Genomic DNA, 17,039 nt, shown 5'->3' on the forward strand with positions numbered 1-17,039 from the left:
TCGCTGGGCGCGCTGGGCGTCATTGTTCAGTACTCGTCATTTCGCACCGGCAGGCTCGCAGGCTGGCGGCATCAACTGCGACACCTCGCCACCACCACCACCACTGGCCGCCGCCGTCGTGACCGCGTCCGCCTCCGTCACACCTCCCCACCCACCCATCAACCACTTGCTTCCTCCAACCTACCAACCCAACCCCCCGCACCACCCATTCCCCCTCACCCCCTTCTCTCTTCCTTTCACTCTTTCTCTCTCACTCATGCTCACAACCATCTCGTCCCCAACCCATGGCTTCGAGCTTGCTTAAAGCCTGGCTGATAGATTAGTGAATCATCATCCCCCACACCCCCCTCACTGCCCCCACGCCCCCTCCCCCAGCGTCGTCACCTCTACCAGCACGCAATCCACACTCGATGGATCGCAAAGGCAGTACCAGTAACATACATCATCATCAATCTCGACAGCATCCTCTAGCGGCACCAGACAATCCACGCGAACCAGACAGCCCCACCACTGCCAGCGCCCAGGCCACACCCGGTTCAGCAGACACCGCCGCAGTTCCCTCCACCGCCGCCGCCCCTTCCCGTATCACTCGAGCTTCAAAGCGCAAGCAAGAGTCGCCCACTACACCTTCTGCAACCTTGCCGGAACCTTCGTCGTCAACCAACGTTCCCGGCCCACGCCGATCAGCCCGTCTCTCTGCCGCCCATACGGCTGACAGCGACCAGTCGCCTGCCACTTCCAGTTCAAGCAGCAAGGGCAAGAACAAGGCAGAAGACTCTGCCGGTTCCAGCCGCAGGTGAGTCGTGTGGCGTGTGCCAGGTTGTGCCCTTGCAGAATGATGCTCGCTGGAGCACTGGGCGTCTTCTGCTAGGGAAACCACCGCCAGTGCGCGAGTGCGCAAGCTAACCAGTTTCTCCTACAGGCCTCGCACCTCTGGATCATCACCTCTTACAGACAACCCACCGACTTCTACCGACCGCAAGGGCAAGAAGCGCGCAACCACTGCTCCCAGCTCGGACAACGCAGAGGAGGCTGAGCCAGCGCCCAAACGCCCCAAGAAGACGCCTCTTGCCAAGAAGCCCAAGGGCGACGCGTCGACCTCTGCCGCTCCTACCAGCAAGGGCAAGGGTAAAGCTCCAGCCAAGAGTGCGAAGAGCATGCCAAAGAAGTCTACGTGAGCTTGAAGCGGCATTGCGGTGCTAACAGTGTAGCCCGAAGCCACGCCGTGGAGGTGGACCCTCAACGTCCAACGACCGCACCAAGAAGGGCGACGCTTGTAAGCACACGGCGCGCACCTTTAGCTGACACTGCAGCCGCCAGACAGCTCATTGACGACCACATGGACGAGGACGAGCGTGGCTGGGGAGAGGCCGGCGGATCTGGCCTTCTCGGTGATGACCAGTACCACGAGGACGAGGACATGGACGAGTCCGACCACGATGACGAGGACGACGAGGGCGATGCCCTAGGCTTTGGTGGTGCGCGCGGTGCCCTTTCGACGTACAACCGCCTCGCTGGTCTCGATGCCAACTTCGACGAGGCAGCCGCGGCCGCCATCTTTGGCTCAGAATTCCGCGCGTTTGGTGGCATGATGTCGGGCCTCTCAAACCGCTTCAAGAAGCTCAAGGCGAATCTTCGTTCATCAAAGGCGGCCACCAGGTTGTCAGCCCTGCGAGAGTGCAGTGACCTGCTCCTGGTCAGCAACGAGGATACGCTTGGTGCTTCATTCCCGGCGTCGTCATTCGCTACCGAGTTCATCGCCATTCTCAAGGGCCAACCCAACATTGACCCATCGAGTGGCGCCGAGGACGAGTTCATGGCCGACGCAGATGAGCTCGACGAGGACGCCCAGCTCGCCGCGGCTCTGGCCATGAGCACCGGTGGAGCATTCCCCGGCGGCGACGATCAGGACGAGATGGAGGCGCAGCTGCTCGCCTGTCGCTGTCTGGCCCACCTCATGGAGGCGCTGCCTGGATCAGGACACACTCTGGTGCACCTCGGTGCTGTGCCTGTCCTGTGTTCCAAGCTGAACGAGATCTCATACATTGAGCTCGCTGAGCAGACGCTGAGTGTAAGTACGCTTCGGATGTCCCTCGCTCACCCCCTCGCAGACAATGGAAAAGATCTCGGCCGAATACCCTGCAGCCATCGTCCGTGAGGGAGGCCTCGCCGCGCTTCTCAACTTCCTTCCATTCTTCTCCACCAACGTTCAGCGTACGGCCGTCACCGCTGCCGCCAACTGCTGCCGCAACATCTCGAGCGAGCACTTCACCATGATTCGCGACGTGTTCCCCACACTTCGCGAGGTTCTCACCCAGGCCGACCAGCGCCTCGTTGAACAAGCGACCCTGGCGGTTGTTCGCACTCTGGAGTCGTATCGCCACAACGCCTCGAATCTGGAAGGCCTTCTCGACGTCCCAACCGTCGTGGCCATCAATGCTCTGCTGATGCCCTCTGGCGGCTCTCCGCTCATTTCGGATGGCACCTACACTCACCTCTTGAAGGCGTTGACGTCAGCGGCTCGCGCCTCTGGTGAAGTCACCATTGCCTTCCTCGAGGCGGGTATGACGAGTACTGTCCACCACATCCTTACGGGCGTACTGCCGTCGTCGCACGAAGAGGATGAGCAGGGCGGCGCCCCTGGCGGCCAGGGTCTCGGTGGTGGCGTCGCCGACATGGTCATCATGCACAACCTCGCCCACCGCCCCAAGGAACAGGTCGAGGAGGCGCTCGGCCTCATCTGCGAGCTGTTACCCCCTATTCCACGAGACGGTGTGTTTGACCACCGCTCCTACACGGAGAAGAACCTCTCCAAGATTAAGCGGGGCCGTGGCCGTTCCGAGCGTTCCAAGCAGCGCAAGAGCGACGAGACGGAAGCGCCGTCGACGGGCCCCAGCACACCAGCCGAGCCGGCCAACCCAGCTGCTGTGGTTCAGACTACGCCCATCCCTGCAATCGGCGCCTACAACTCGAGCAAGGCAAGGCGAGACGCCGAGCAGCAGTATGAGCAACGCGTCGCGCTCCTCAAGTCCAAGTCGGACGTCGTGGCCAAGTTTATGCGTGCCCTTGTCCCCGTGCTTGTCGACGTCTACGCCGCGTCTGTCAGCCTGCGGGTTAGGACCAAGGCGCTCACCGGCCTTGTGAAGGCCGCGGCCTTCGCCTCGCCCAGCGACTTGGAGCTTACCCTCACTGTGAGTTGATCTGCAAATGTGACGCTGACTCTCCAGTCCGTCCCGATGGCCAGCTTCCTCGGGGCCATCATCTCGTCCAAGGACAACCCTACCTTTGTCCAGTATGCGCTCCAGCTTGTTGAGCTTCTTGCAACCAAGCTCCCCCACGTGTTCCTTACCTCGTTCCAGCGTGAAGGCGTTGTGTTCGAAATCGAATCGCTGGCCGAGCAGCAACTCAACAGTGAGAAGGAGAAGGAGAAGGCCAAAGAGGAGAGCAATGCGGAGGCTGGCCCTTCATCAAAGCCTGCAGCTGAGGAATCGTCGACTCCAAAGGCTGGACCCAGCACTACGCAGAGTGAGGACGTCATTACCGTCAAGCCTACGACGGATCTTCCCAACATTCTTGCGGCCTTGGTGCATGAGACTGCCGGCCACGGCACCCCGTCCCGCAGCTCTACTACCGACCCCAATGACGCCAACATCACTCGCGCACGCATCATTGGAGCCAAGAAGATCTTCGCCGTCGATGGCGACCAGCAGAACGAGGCGGCGGTTGTCCTTGAGAGCCTTGCGAGGCAGGTGGCTCGCCTGCGTGTTGCTGAGGCGACCGAGGCCGAGCTGCGAGAGTCTCTCCGTGACATTGCTGCCCAATTCTGCAACGTCGGACAGGCCCTTTCGAGCTTTGAGCTGTTGAAGAGTGGGCTGGTCGACGGCCTCCTCGAGTATGTGGACATTGACGGCATCGTGTCGTCCACGACACGCCGCGCCATCTTCTACGACATCTTCTCGGACACCGCCATCGCTTCCCCTTCCCCTCTGAAGATGCTCGTGAAGCGCCTGCACGAGTCACTTGGACGTCTGGAGAGTTTCGAGGTCGAGACGGCATTCAATGGCGCAGGAGGCTTCGGATCGTCAAGCTCGTCTTTGGGCCGCTCCATGCGTATCCGCCTGCTCGCGGAAGACGGCGAGAGCATCCCCAAGCAGATTGGATCGCTCAGCGTCACGATCCAGGCCATTGCGCCAGTTCAGGCCCTCCACGACTACCTCCGCCCGAGGATAGCCGAGCCTGGGTACCTGAGTGGATCGGCCCTGCACAACATGTTTGCTGCGTACGCCGCAAGAGGTGGCGGCGGAAACTCTCCCACTTCTCGCCTGCTGGCCGCCCTCGCCGCTGGTGCTGGGGGTGGAGCTAGTCCGTTCGGCACTCTGCCGGGCTCTTCGTCTGCGCCAGGGTCGAGTTCAGCCCCGGCGGCAGTCACGGACGGAGCCACTGCGGGGGCCAAGAAGGACGACAAGACGCCACAGCCACAGCGTCGCCGCAGCGCTCGACTCAGCGGCCACGCCCCAGCAGAGGCGACGGGCTCGGCGGAGCAGCCAAAGCCAGCCGCAGAGGCTCTCGGCACCTCGCCAGGCGAGCCCAGTGTGCTCCCCCAGATGCCCGTGAGCATGGACTTTGACGACGACTACTCGGATGAGGAGTATGATGCCGAGGTGTTCGAGGAGGACATGGAGGATGAGCTGGAGAGGCCGATTGACAAGGTTGTCAACATGTCGATGGCACCGGGTGAGTCGATGGGTCGCCGAGCCTGACCTTTAGCTAACCAGTGTAGATGGCTCGCGCGTCGAGGCCAAGACACCCGATGGCACACGTATCGCCACCCCGAACCAGGCGGCTGCCACCAGCTCTGCATCAGCAGCGGCAGCTGCTGCCACCGGAACACCGACCAGAACCGGTTCGTACGCCGGAGCGGTCAAGACGACACCAGACTGGCACCTCGAATTCAGCATCAACGGCAAGCCTCTGTCGCTCGAGGACACTATCTACGGTGCAGTTCACAAGATGGCCAAGAGCTCGCCCTCTCCCGTCAACATCTTCAACCTTCCTGTGACGTTCAAGTTCCGCAAGGTGGAAGGCGCAGCACCGGCCAAGGCTCCGGTTGAAGCCCCTTCGCCAGCATCCACTGCGAGCGTCCTTCCGTCGGTGCTTGACGAGTCGGCGCCAGTGTCCAAGCTCCTTCGCCTCCTGCGCGTTGTGCACGGCCTCTTTGTCGAGGGACGCGAGGTGTCTGGCAAGAACGACTCGGTGGACGAGAACCTGTTCATGAACAGCAAGCTCACTGCCAAGCTCACGAGGCAGCTCGAGGAGACGATGATTATTGCCAGCTCGTGCCTCCCCGACTGGGCTATCGAGCTGCCAAAGCACTTTGCCTTCCTCTTCCCCTTCGAGACGAGGTATGCGTTCCTGCGCTCGACGTCGTTTGGATACGGCCGCCTTATTGCCCAGTGGCAGGCAGCCCAGCCTCGGAACAACAACAACCGCCGTGACGACAACTTGGCCCATCTTGCCCGGCTTGTTCGTCAAAAGGTCCGCATCTCGCGTTCGCAACTGCTCGAGTCGTGTGCCAAGGTGCTCGAGCTGTACGGCACGTCGAGCGGCATTCTCGAGGTCGAGTACTTTGACGAGATTGGCACGGGCCTTGGGCCTACGCTCGAGTTCTACAGCCTGGCGTCCAAGGAGTTTGCTCGCCGCTCGCTCAAGCTGTGGCGCGACGAGGACGCGACGACGGAGGGCAACTATGTGTTCCACCCCCACGGACTGTTCCCCGCGCCGGCTGCTGTCAACGAGCCGTCGAAGGAGACGGCGGGCTCGCGTCTGGCCTACTTCAAGACGCTGGGTCTGTTTGTTGGCCGCGCTCTGCTCGACTCGCGCATTATCGACGTGAACCTGAACCGAGTCTTCATCAAGCTCCTGCTCGGCAAGCCCGTCAAGAAGAACATCGCGACGTTGAAGCTTGTCGACCCGTCGTTGGCGCGGTCGCTTGAGCGCCTGCAGTCGTACCTCCAGTCTCGCCAGGAGATTGAGGCGCTCGCGAGTCTGCCCCCTTCGAGCCGTCGCAACAAGTTAGCGACTTTGACTATCGGTGGCGCCAAGCTGCACGACCTGTCGCTCGACTTTACGCTCCCGGGCTACGACATTGAGCTCAAGGCTGGAGGCCGCCTGATCGAGGTCGACGACTCGAACCTCGAGGAGTACCTCGAGCTTGTTCTCGACAAGACGCTCGGCACGGGTGTGGCGCAGCAGGTCAAGGCGTTGCAGGAGGGTGAGTTGGAGTTGGGGTGATGCGGGCAATGCGCCGGCGCTAACCCTCTACCTAGGCTTCTCCATGATCTTCTCGATCCAGGACCTGCAGATCTTCTCTCCGGAGGAGCTCGGGCTGCTGTTCGGCAACACGGAGGAGGACTGGTCTCGCGAGAGTAAGTGGGAGCGGTGTTGCTGTCGCGGCGCAGTGCTGACGTTCTCAGCCTTGGAGCAGACGATCCGCGCCGACCACGGCTACAATGCCGACAGCCACGCTGTGCGGACGCTCATCGAGGTGATGTCGTCGTACAGCAAGGAGGACCGCCGGGCGTTCCTTCAGTTGTGAGTGGCGTGTGGCGGTGTTGTGGTTCGAGGAGCTGACGCTTGTAGCATCACTGGCGCACCCAAGCTGCCCATTGGCGGTTTCCGTGGCCTCAACCCCGCGTTCACGGTTGTGCGGAAGCCGCACGAGCCGCCGTTCAGGGCCGACGACTACCTGCCGAGTGTCATGACGTGTGCGCAGTATCTCAAGCTGCCCGATTACTCGAGCAAGGAGGTGCTGAGTGGGCAGCTTGCGCGTGCGATGCACGACGGCGGTGGGTCGTTCCACCTGTCGTAGTCGTAGGGGGGTGGCGTTGCGAGGTGTGCACCACGATTCGTATCGGCTGCACCGACAACACCGTACATATGGCTGTATTGTAGAGAGATTCGTAGCATGATGCAGGAGATTCTGCAGAAGTTGTGTGGCCCTGGGCCCTGAGCGGTATGAGCACGGGAGTGGGTGGATGCAGGGTGAGGGTGGTGCCGATAAGCTGGGCACGTTGGGCGAAGGCCTTGGCGTGCTGCGGCTACGGCGTCTGCGGGGAGGGATGGTGGGCGTGGGAGTGGGAGTGGGAGTGGCAGAGGGGTGCGGCGCGGTGTGGCAGCGGCAGCGGCGGCGCGGTGAGCGGTATCAGGAACGGTTGGTATGCTTGCATCATTGAATAAGGGTAAGGTTGGCGTGATACTCGAGGGTGGTGCAAGGGTGGGTGAGGGCAACGAGGGCAGCGAGGGTCGACTGCACTGCATGACCATGGCGGGGAAGGCAAGAAGTAAGAAGTCAGCGTCGTCATTGCGTGTGCGCCGCGCCGCGCGTGCACGGACGGACGGTGCGGTGCGTCAAAGAACAAAGAACAAAGAAGTCAACGAACAATCTTGAAGTTGGACAGTACACTACCCCGCCACCACCGCGACACACGACAATGAAGACGACGGCAGCGGCGACATCGCTGCTACTGCTAGCCACGGCAGCCAACGCACAGTGAGTGGTGTGGTGTGGTGTGGCGCGGCGAGCGCGTCTCATCCTCGACCCCGTCCTCGTCGACCGCGCTCGCCCCCTCCCCCTCCCCCCCAGCCCCCCACCGCCCGCCTTCGGCGTGCGCTCACACCCCAGCCTCACAATGTGGCACCCCGCGCTCTTCGGATACAACTACCCAAACCAGAGCACCGACGCGGTGCAGAACCGCAACCAGAACGCGCCCGTCGCGCCGCTGCGCGCGCGCGAGAACATGAACCTGACGGCGTGGTTCTGGCGCTTTGCCGACTACCCCCCGGCGCCGGGCGAGTTCCTGCACCTGCCCTCGGAGGGCGAGGTCGTCGGCGAGATCAGCTGTAATCGCGCGTTCACGAGCGGCGGGGTGCCCGACGCGCCGCGCTCGCCGTTTGCTTGTCGTGTGAGTGCTGCGTTGCTTCGCCTCTCTCCCACCCGCTCGGCTCGCTCGCTCGCTGACGCTCGCGCGCCCGCAGGAAGAAGGCCCCCTCCACACGGCCAACCGGTTCAACAAGCCCCCGGACGCCAAGTACTTCGGCGGCACGGCCCTCTCCATCGCCTACGAGTCCGACGTGCGCAAGGTGCGCCCCGAGGACTTTACGATCATCAGCGTCAACGCCACGTCGCCCTGGGCCAATAGGACGACCTACGCGCTCCCCCGGCTGCCAGAGTGCCCCAAGGGCGGGTGCCTCGTCGGCTGGCACTGGATCCACCAGAAGACAAACGGCGAGGGCTACGGCGACGAAATGTACTTTACCATGTACCGCGCCGTCGTGGACCGCCCGGGCAAGAAGGCCAAGGTCGGCAAGGGCGCCGTGCCCAAGTATTGCCCTGGTGGCGGGTGCGTCGCCGGCCCGAAGCAGCCCATGTTCCTCTTTATGAAGGAGGGGAATAATATGGACTACAAGGTCGTCGCGGCAAAGGAGAACCCGACGTACGCAAGAGACTATGGCTTCAAGGACGGCGCGCAGAAGGACGCGATTAGCGGTGCGCTGGGGCTCGCACCGAGCGGCGCCGTGCTCGCTGCCGCGCTGCTCGCGGCCGCCTTCGCCCTATAGCGCCGACTCGCCCCACCCCATCATATACACGCCCCTGCACACGCCCGACCCCACCCTGTACCCACACCACATAGACATAGAGTTAGAAGCAATGTACAAAGTAGCCACTGCAACACCGCCCGCCTCATCTCACTTGATGCATAGGATGTGTGTCTGCCTCTCGCCTGCCACGTCCGCACGACGCTTCGCGTCGCGCATCTACTGCTGCTGCCCAAACATGTTGTTCTGGAAGGCCGCCGCATTCACCCCCTGCGCCTGCGCCGCAGCAAACAGCCCCAACTGCCCGTTCACACTCGCACCCGCCTGGTTGTAGTTGTTCAGCCCAGAAAACTGCCCCAACTGCAGCCCCTGCAGCGGGTTCTGCTGCCCCGCCTGCTGGTTCAACTGGCCCCCGCCCTGCTGCGCCTGCATCGCGCTCATAAAGTTGTTGAAGCCTCCCATGATCGACGCAGTGTTGTTGGTCGCAGGCTGCTGTTGCTGCTGCTGTTGCTGTTGCTGCTGTTGCTGCTGCTGTTGCTGTTGTTGCTGCTGCTGCCCGCCATTGTTGCTCATCGCCGCGAGCACAGCCGCCTGGTTGTTCGCCGCGTTCTGCTTGGCCCGCGCAACGAGGGCAGCCAGCTGGTCGCGCGGCAGCGTCGACACGTCAAAGTTGGGCGGCAGCTGCACGCCAGCCTCCGCAAGCAGGCGCCGGATACCCGCCTTCTGCGAGTCGGTGTACCCAAAGCCAGCCTGGCCACCGGCATTCGGTTGCGGTTGGTTTGGGGCAGTGTTGGTCGCGGGCTGCGTCGGCGTCGCGTTCTGGTTGTTGGCCTGGCTCAAGCCCGCCTGTGCCTGCGCCTGTAACTGGCGCAGCTGCAGCTGCTGGATCGTCTGCGCGTTCGACTGGTTCGCGTTTGCAAACTGTTGCAGCGTAGATGGCTGCGACGCGAGCCGCTGCTGGTTGTTGTTGTTCGGTGTGTTCGGGATGGGCTGGGGCTGCGACGCCGCGCGCTGCTGGGCCAGAGCCTGCGCATTTTGCAAGTTGGCAGACGCCGACTGCTGCTGCTGTTGCTGTAACAGGTGCGCCTGTTGCAGGAACGACGGCGAGATGTTGCTTAGGTTGTTCTGGAACTGCGTCGCCTGGCCGTTGATAGGGAGCTGCTGCAAGCTCGGGCGGATGTTCTGCTGCGGCGTCGTCTGGCTCGTCGGCGTCGGCATCGTAGGCTGGGGGGCAGCAGAGTTCATCATGCTGGACGGGATGAACGGCGTCTTGATGCAGACCACGCCAAGCAGTCGGTAAACCTTGTCGGCCGCGCCACTCGGGCTCGACGAGATCAAAAGGATACCCTTGCCCGGCTGGTTTCCAAAGCGAATAAGCGCACACTGTAGAGTTAGCTGCCATCCCCCTTCTCCCACCCACCAGGCTCTTCGATCCAAGCGTCTGCGTCAGGTAGCCCATCTTGCTGCGAGCCGACGGGTCGTTCTGGTTCTGAGCCACGGTGAACAAGACGCACGGCGCTTGGTGCGTCTTGACATAGGTCTGCAGCTCAGACATGTTCATCTGGCTCATCCCTGTCATCTCGAGGTTGTCGGGCCACAGGTTGGTCTGCAGCTCGCTAGGATTGAGCTGGGCTGACAACAAGGTGCAGTCCACGGGAATGACCCATTTCTGTGGCGAGTTATCGGCAGCCTTCATCGTCCAGCTGACGGTGCCGGTCCAGACGCGTTGCGTGTTGGGCCTGCCAGCGGCAGCATTCTGCCCTCCAGCGTTCATTGGCGGTGCAATGCCCAGGTTGGCCTGTGCCGCCAGCTGCGTCTGTCGTTGCTGCTGCAGAAGAAGCTGTTGTTGCTGCGTGAGAGACGGTGACGCCGAGGGAGCACCCGCTGGAGCAGCCTGTTGAGGCTGGTTCTGGGCCTGGTTGACAATGGGCGCCGGCGCCTGCAGGGTTGGCTGTTGGTTCGCCGTGGCGTTGGTGTTCTGAGCCCCGGCGTTTTGCGCATTCTGCTGTTGTTGCCGCGCCTGCATGGCCGCAAGGAACCGCTGTTGCTGCAGAAGGTTGGGAGCGTTCTGCCCAGCGTTGGCATTGGCGCTCGCGCCACCTGCAGCCGCGTTCGCATTGCCCTGCTTGGCCTGGAGCGACATGAGCGTGCTCAGCTGCGACATGGCCTTGTTTCGCAACGTTGGGTCTTCGCTTCGGGCGTTGGCAACCAGTTGGGCCATAATGTTGGGATCGAGCCGCCCGCTCGATAGCAAGCTTGCAAGAACGTTGAAGCCACCCTGTGCTCCGTCGCCGCCTCTCGCTGCCTGTGCGGCCTGGGCCATCTTGAGCGACATGGCCTGCTTCTGGGCCATCTGGTATTTGGCCTGCGCTTCCGACATTCCGCTTGTTTCCGCCGCCCCTGGGGCTGCAGCTGGCACCTTGAGGGCATCCGGGGCCGCAGTTGCTGTCTGGATGGTTGCCGACACGTTGCTGATTGGTGGTGGAACTGAGCCATCAGCATCAAATCCTGACCATCACCACGCCACAGACCTTTGATGATGAAGCCGGTCAAGAATGTTTCTGTTTCCTGTGGCAAGGGGAACCAGGCTTCTTCTGGAGGATCTGTCGTGGTCTGAATGGGTTAGCACTGAACAGGGGAGATACACTCACCGCCTGGCACATCTTCCGCAGCTTCTCAGCGCTCGCTGATCCATCCTTCCCCAAGGCATGCTTGCCCGTCTCTGGAGAGCCGAGGATAAGACAGGAGCCCAGGACGTCCTTTTCTTTACACCGGTCCCCGATACTGTCCCAGTCCACGTCGTCATAGTCGGCGCGCGCGTCAGCTCGGGCCCATGGACGGGAGCCGCGCGAGTCGCCGTCGATTGCCGCCAGTGACGCCTTCTCCGTGAACACCAGCAGGTACTTGCGTTGGGATTCGTTGGCGGGCTGCTGGTACATCATTGAAAGCATCGGGAGCGCGGATTCGGGCGACATCTGCTTGAGCGTGCTTGGAGGCGCCACGGCCGAGTTCGAGGAGCACAGGTCCAACAACTGCACTGGTCAGTTCTGCCATCGCACTGTCTGGTGGCTCACTTGCAGGCCGCCCACCAGTCCGCTGAGGAAGTGATCACTCGGCCCTGGCTCATTGGACGTGACCGACATGCCAGACCCATCCTCAATGTCCCAAATGTCGGAGAAGAGAGATCCAGGCTTTGGCCGAACCAGAGCCGCGCGCGGAGTGAATCGGTGGATCAAAGACGGCAGCGATGTCAGGAATGCAGACGGCCGACGAAAGTCCTGGTAAAACGTAGGAATAGTCGAGTGCAGTGCCCGCGGGTTCGAGTACTGAGCATCGTGGGGTGTGACAATGAGACCGATGCGTAGCTGGGGGCCGTTGTCAGTCACTTGTCGGCGTGAGCCGAATCCGTGCTCACCGAAGCTTCACCGCCACTCTTCTCCATCAACCGCTGCACGAGCTTGTGAACGACGCCATTGGGCTCGATGAGTTGAGTGAATCGCTCGCGAGAGAGGCCAGAGTCGAAGACGAAGGCTGCCTGATGGACAGTGGGTGGGGGCGCGGTTGACGATGACGCTTCAGCCTGGTGCGAGTCCATGGCTGGCGTGTGCTGGGGGAATTATAGCGCCCGATGGGTATCTCTTGCACGCGTCGATGGCTGGAATGAATGCAGTGACGGCGAGCAAGTGAATGAGTTTGGAGGGAAGACAAAGAGTTGGATGGAGGGGGGGTATGCAACTGAGTGGGGGTGGGGTGGGTGGCTTTGAACCGAATACCTCTACGGTGGTAGGAGACGGACTGGCGGACTGGCGGAAGCAAGTGAGCAGCATCTCACACCCACCCAGGCAGACGGCCGCCAGCACTCAGGGCGGCCTCACCATACACCACACACACTGTCGGGCCTGCATGTAGCAATACATCACCCACCCAGGCGCGCGCTTGCCCCTGGCAGGTGGGTGTACCCGGCGTCGCCGCCCACCCACACCCGCCCACACTCACCCGCCCGCCCACCACCACCACCTACCACTCTGGAACGTCATCGGCCCAGCAAACACAATCCGACCCACCACCACACTCACCCATCCCAAACATCCTTATACCCCCTTCTACGACGTCTGACTCCGACGACACCTTGCTCACCTTCCCTTTTACCGACACTCTCTCATCTACACGACTCTACTCCCCCGCTGCATCCCAAAACAACTCTCAAAACAAACACACACCGAGCACGCGCGCGGGCTTGGTCCAACCACAACAACAACAATGGGTGAGATACCGTCAACCTTCACGCACGAGCACACGCTGAGCCAGGACCTTTCCCGACAGACCCGTCCATTCTCAGAGGTCAGTCACTATTGCGAAACTAGGGGCCGAAGGGACGAGTGCTGACTTGGTCAAAGGTCTCAATGACAAGATGTACGTGTTTGCTCAGTCCTAATCAGCCCGGCAGGGTCTTGGCATCAGTCGCGACGCGTCCTAACACTTCCACAGCTATGAGCGCCGAAAAGCAGCTGCTCTGGAGCTGGAAAAGTGAGCTTGACGCGTCTTGCACCACCCGACTCGCGCTGACCTTGCGACAGGCAGGTGCTGTCGTCCGATGGCGCCCGCATATCCACCATTGTCGACCAGTTGGTCGGCATGTTCAGCTCGACCAACGCGATGCACACGCGCAATGGCGGTGAGATAAGGCCATTGAGGCGACTTGTTTACTTGGCTGATGCGCAATCAGGTCTGATCGGTCTGGCCGCCACCGCCATCGCATTGGGCCAGGACGTGGCGCCATATCTCCCCACCATCATCCCTCCAGTGCTGGCGTGCTTCCAGGACAGCGAGAGCCGTGTGCGGTACCATGCCTGCGAGAGCTTGTACAACATGTGCGTTGCCAGGGGCGCTGTCGGGCACTGACGCATCCCAGTGCCAAAGTCAGCAAGGGCGAGATCCTCGTGTACTTCAACGAGGTCTTTGACGCGCTGAGCAAGGTGGGTTGTTCAAGAGGCGTATTCTAACCCGCCAGCTGTCGTCCGACTCTGAGATGTCCGTCAAGAACGGTGCCGAGCTGCTGGACCGCTTGATGAAGGACATTGTGGCCGACGCGGCGTCAAACTATGTCTCCATCTATCACGAGGATGATCCTAACCGGACGCCCCGCGACAAGCCCCTGGGCCAGTCCCTCGACGGTAGCGGCGAGCCCCCAAATTATTCGTTGACCTCAGGTGACAAGGACGCCGATGGACAGTCAAACGCCAGCCCGACGAGGAACGGAGACTTTGACCGGTCAAACGTTCAATCTCCGGAGCGGATGGGACCCGACAGACGCGCATTCTCGCTCGAGCGCTTCATCCCCCTCCTGAACGAGCGTGTGTATGCCATCTCGCCCTACACCAGGATGCACCTGGTGTCGTGGCTGATGGTGCTCAACACTGTCCCGGACCTCGAGCTCGTGACGTACTTACCCGACTTTCTCGACGGCCTTCTGTGAGTTGGACTTTCTCTCCCACCATCAACCTCTAACAATGCCCAGCAAGTTCCTCGCAGACAGCAATCTCGACGTCCGCGTCGCCACCGAGAACTTGTTGGCAGAGTTCCTACGTGAAATTAAGCTCATTGCACAACAGCAAGACAAGCAGACAGATGCCCAGCCGGTGCGCCGAGACAAGTTTCCAAGCCACCAGGCGGCGATCGACTCGAGCTTGATTCCGGCGCAGCACGAGGACAATGACTCTGCCATCGAGTCTGATGACGACGACAGCGATGACTTGGAGCGTGACGAGACGGGCACGATGGACACGCGCGCCGAGAACGAATGGGAAGGCGATGGCTCGGGCGCTTGGGAGCCGGGACAGAATGCGTTTGTCGACTACTCGTCGATCATGGACATTATCGTGGACCACTTATCATACCCCGACAACATGGTCCAGACAACGGCTATGGACTGGATCCTCACATTCCTGGAGTTTGCCCAGAACACCGTCATCTTCTACACCCCGCGCATTGTCTCTGCGGTTCTTCCCAACCTGGCTTCTTCAAAGTGAGTCTCGCGTGCAGGGGAAAGGCTGACTGGCAGCCGCCATATCAAGGCTGCGGCGAGCGAGACCAACCGACGGCTCACGGCTGTAATTCAGGCTCTCCCACCTCTGCAGGTGACCCCGGCGCCGCCAACGGCAGCTCCTGCGCCAGCTGGCAACAGCATTGGGCAGGGCGGTTCGACTTTGATTTCAACTGCGGGCTCCTCACCCCAGGCCGGACCGAAGAAGGACGTTCTGGCTGAATCGCCAGACCGTCTGTCCACGTTAACAGCGGATCCTTTGGACAGTGGAAGCGTTCCTGGAGCGACGCTGAAGATCAAGGCGCCGCCGCCTGTCCCTGTGTCGGAACCTGTGACGCCTGCCACTGGCGAGTTTCCTTCGAGCGTCAAGACGGTCAGGACGCGCCCGCAGTCCCCTGTCGGACAGCAACAGGCCCCCCAGGGAATATCGATGCAACTGCAGCAGGCGCCGCCGCCGCCACCGCCACTGCTATCGCCCGGGCAGGAGACATTCCTCGAAGACGACCCATTCGACGTTCACGAAACTGTCAACATGCTCACTCTGCAATTCTTGAGTGACCACCCAGAGACACGTATCGCGGCGCTCGAGTGGCTCCTCATGCTGCATCTCAAGGCTCCTACCAAGGTGTGCAGGTCACCCATTCGTCGTGCTGACCTGCTCAGATCCTCTCCAGGGACAGTGGGACTTTCCCAGCCCTCCTCAAGACGCTGTCGGACCCCTCGGAGGACGTCGTCAAGCATGATCTCCAGCTTCTGGCGCAGATTTCGTCATCCTCTGAAGACTCATACTTCCGCAGCTTCATGGTCAACGTGCTCGAGCTGTTTAGCACCGACCGCCGCCTCCTGGAGAACCGAGGGAGCCTCATCATCCGACAGTTATGTATTCACCTCAACGCCGAGAAGATCTTCAGAACGCTGGCCGAGATCCTCGAAAAGGACGATGTGAGTGGGCTGCGGCGGCGCTGCTGACCACGCAGGATCTCGAGTTTGCCGGCATGATGGTCGTCAAGCTCAACATGATCTTGATCACATCGCCTGAGCTGGCAGACTTCCGCCGCCGCTTGAAGAACCTCGACTCGAAGGACGGGTCAATGCTGTTCACCTCGCTGTACCGGTCGTGGTGCCACAACGCCGTTGCTGCCTTTGCCCTGTGCTTGCTTGCCCAGGCGTATGAGCACGCGTCAAACGTCCTCCAGATCTTCGCCGAGTTGGAGCTCACCGTTCCGCTCCTCGTGCAGATCGACAAGCTCGTCATGCTCATCGAGAGCCCTGTCTTTACGAGTAAGCATCGCGTTATTTGCACACCTGACGCCAGACCTCCGCCTGCAGCTCCTCGAGCCGGAAAAGTACCCGTACTTGTCCAAGTGCTTGTACGGGCTGCTCATGATCCTGCCGCAGAGTAGCGCCTTTGTGTCGCTGCGAGCGCGCCTGTCGGTTGTCAACTCGTCGGGCTATGTCCCGCCGCCGAACAAGCCAAACTACTCTGGCAACGTGGGCAGTGGCCGCTCAAAGGTTGGAGAGATCAAGTGGCAGGAACTGCTTGCTCGTGAGTGTGGAGGGGTGGAGTGTGGGGGTGGAGTGTGGGGGGTGGATTGTGGAGGGGTGGAGTGTAGGGGGCGGATTGTGGAGGGTGGAGGTGGAGATTGTGGAGATGCTGACTGATTGCAGACTTCCGGGCCGTCCAAGCCCGGCACGAGCGAGCCCGTCGGCAACTTCAGGCTGTAGAAGGCGTCTCGAGCATTCATTTCTCGTCTCCATCGCAGACGTCGGGCTCTGCGGGGAACACCAAGCCGGGTGTCACTGGCCTGCCGCGACGAAAGCCGGGTTCGAGCGACAAGCGCGCCGACCCTGGCCTTGGTTCTGGTGGCGCTCGAGTCGCGAGCGGTTTGTCGCCGCTGAATCCGAAACGCCTGGGATCTGGGCATGCAGCGGCACCAGCGTTGGTTGGGGCTGGAGGCGCCGTAGCCAGTCTGCATCACCAGGGCCTGATGCGGACGATGAGTCCCCCGCCGGTTCCAGCGGGCCGCGGCAAGCGGGTGCCAGCTCCTGGAGCGACCCGCCGATTGTAGATATTCTAGTGCTTTCATTTGTTAATAGCGCGCGCGTGCAAGTAGAGCGGGCGCGGATGTACCCACATGCATGATGGGCAAGCAAGCGACGTCCTACGCGCCGCGCCGCGCGACATGTCCGCCCACGGACTTGTTCGGTGAGCAAAGCGGATATAGGCTGGGGAGGGGTGTGGGGTGTGTACAGTGGGACTGGTCCGTCCAGGGTGGGTGCCAGGGCCGGGCGGGTGTGGGCCGGAGGTTCGGCCCGGCGGGTGGTCGGTCCGTCGCTCCGCAGTAGTGCTTTTGGGTACCCTGCCACACTGCGTCCCCCTCTTAAAGCAACACATCGTCGT

At 61.7% G+C, this 17,039-nt stretch overlaps 4 protein-coding genes across 4 annotated transcripts; 3 read left to right on the plus strand and 1 right to left on the minus strand.

Annotated features, from left to right (window-relative positions):
* Positions 1 to 410: 410 nt before the first annotated feature.
* Positions 411 to 6,868, plus strand: UFD4 (Ubiquitin fusion degradation protein 4; the record flags this gene model as incomplete). The annotated part of the gene is made up of 10 exons (XM_069353815.1): positions 411 to 796; positions 923 to 1,174; positions 1,212 to 1,276; positions 1,314 to 2,071; positions 2,112 to 3,191; positions 3,228 to 4,734; positions 4,781 to 6,271; positions 6,327 to 6,425; positions 6,474 to 6,591; positions 6,640 to 6,868. 10 exons carry the CDS (start codon positions 411 to 413, stop codon positions 6,866 to 6,868), a joined length of 5,985 nt encoding a protein of 1,994 aa, XP_069208457.1.
* Positions 6,869 to 7,490: 622 nt separating this feature from the next.
* Q8F55_005326 (uncharacterized protein) lies at positions 7,491 to 8,616 on the plus strand (the record flags this gene model as incomplete). The annotated part of the gene is made up of 3 exons (XM_069353816.1): positions 7,491 to 7,549; positions 7,682 to 7,961; positions 8,035 to 8,616. 3 exons carry the CDS (start codon positions 7,491 to 7,493, stop codon positions 8,614 to 8,616), a joined length of 921 nt encoding a protein of 306 aa, XP_069208458.1.
* Positions 8,617 to 8,814: 198 nt separating this feature from the next.
* On the minus strand, positions 8,815 to 12,190 carry Q8F55_005327 (uncharacterized protein; the record flags this gene model as incomplete). The annotated part of the gene is made up of 6 exons (XM_069353817.1): positions 8,815 to 9,978; positions 10,016 to 11,082; positions 11,127 to 11,208; positions 11,247 to 11,627; positions 11,670 to 11,960; positions 12,011 to 12,190. 6 exons carry the CDS (start codon positions 12,188 to 12,190, stop codon positions 8,815 to 8,817), a joined length of 3,165 nt encoding a protein of 1,054 aa, XP_069208459.1.
* Positions 12,191 to 12,855: 665 nt separating this feature from the next.
* On the plus strand, positions 12,856 to 16,707 carry Q8F55_005328 (uncharacterized protein; the record flags this gene model as incomplete). The annotated part of the gene is made up of 14 exons (XM_069353818.1): positions 12,856 to 12,859; positions 12,904 to 12,936; positions 12,993 to 13,008; positions 13,084 to 13,122; positions 13,173 to 13,270; positions 13,322 to 13,466; positions 13,508 to 13,571; positions 13,607 to 14,067; positions 14,114 to 14,620; positions 14,657 to 15,263; positions 15,302 to 15,580; positions 15,616 to 15,919; positions 15,954 to 16,184; positions 16,307 to 16,707. 14 exons carry the CDS (start codon positions 12,856 to 12,858, stop codon positions 16,705 to 16,707), a joined length of 3,189 nt encoding a protein of 1,062 aa, XP_069208460.1.
* Between the last annotated feature and the right edge of the window lie 332 nt (positions 16,708 to 17,039).

Source organism: Vanrija albida (assembly GCF_041260175.1).
Source record: "Vanrija albida strain AlHP1 chromosome Unknown contig_4, whole genome shotgun sequence".
Classification (NCBI taxonomy): domain Eukaryota; kingdom Fungi; phylum Basidiomycota; class Tremellomycetes; order Trichosporonales; family Trichosporonaceae; genus Vanrija; species Vanrija albida.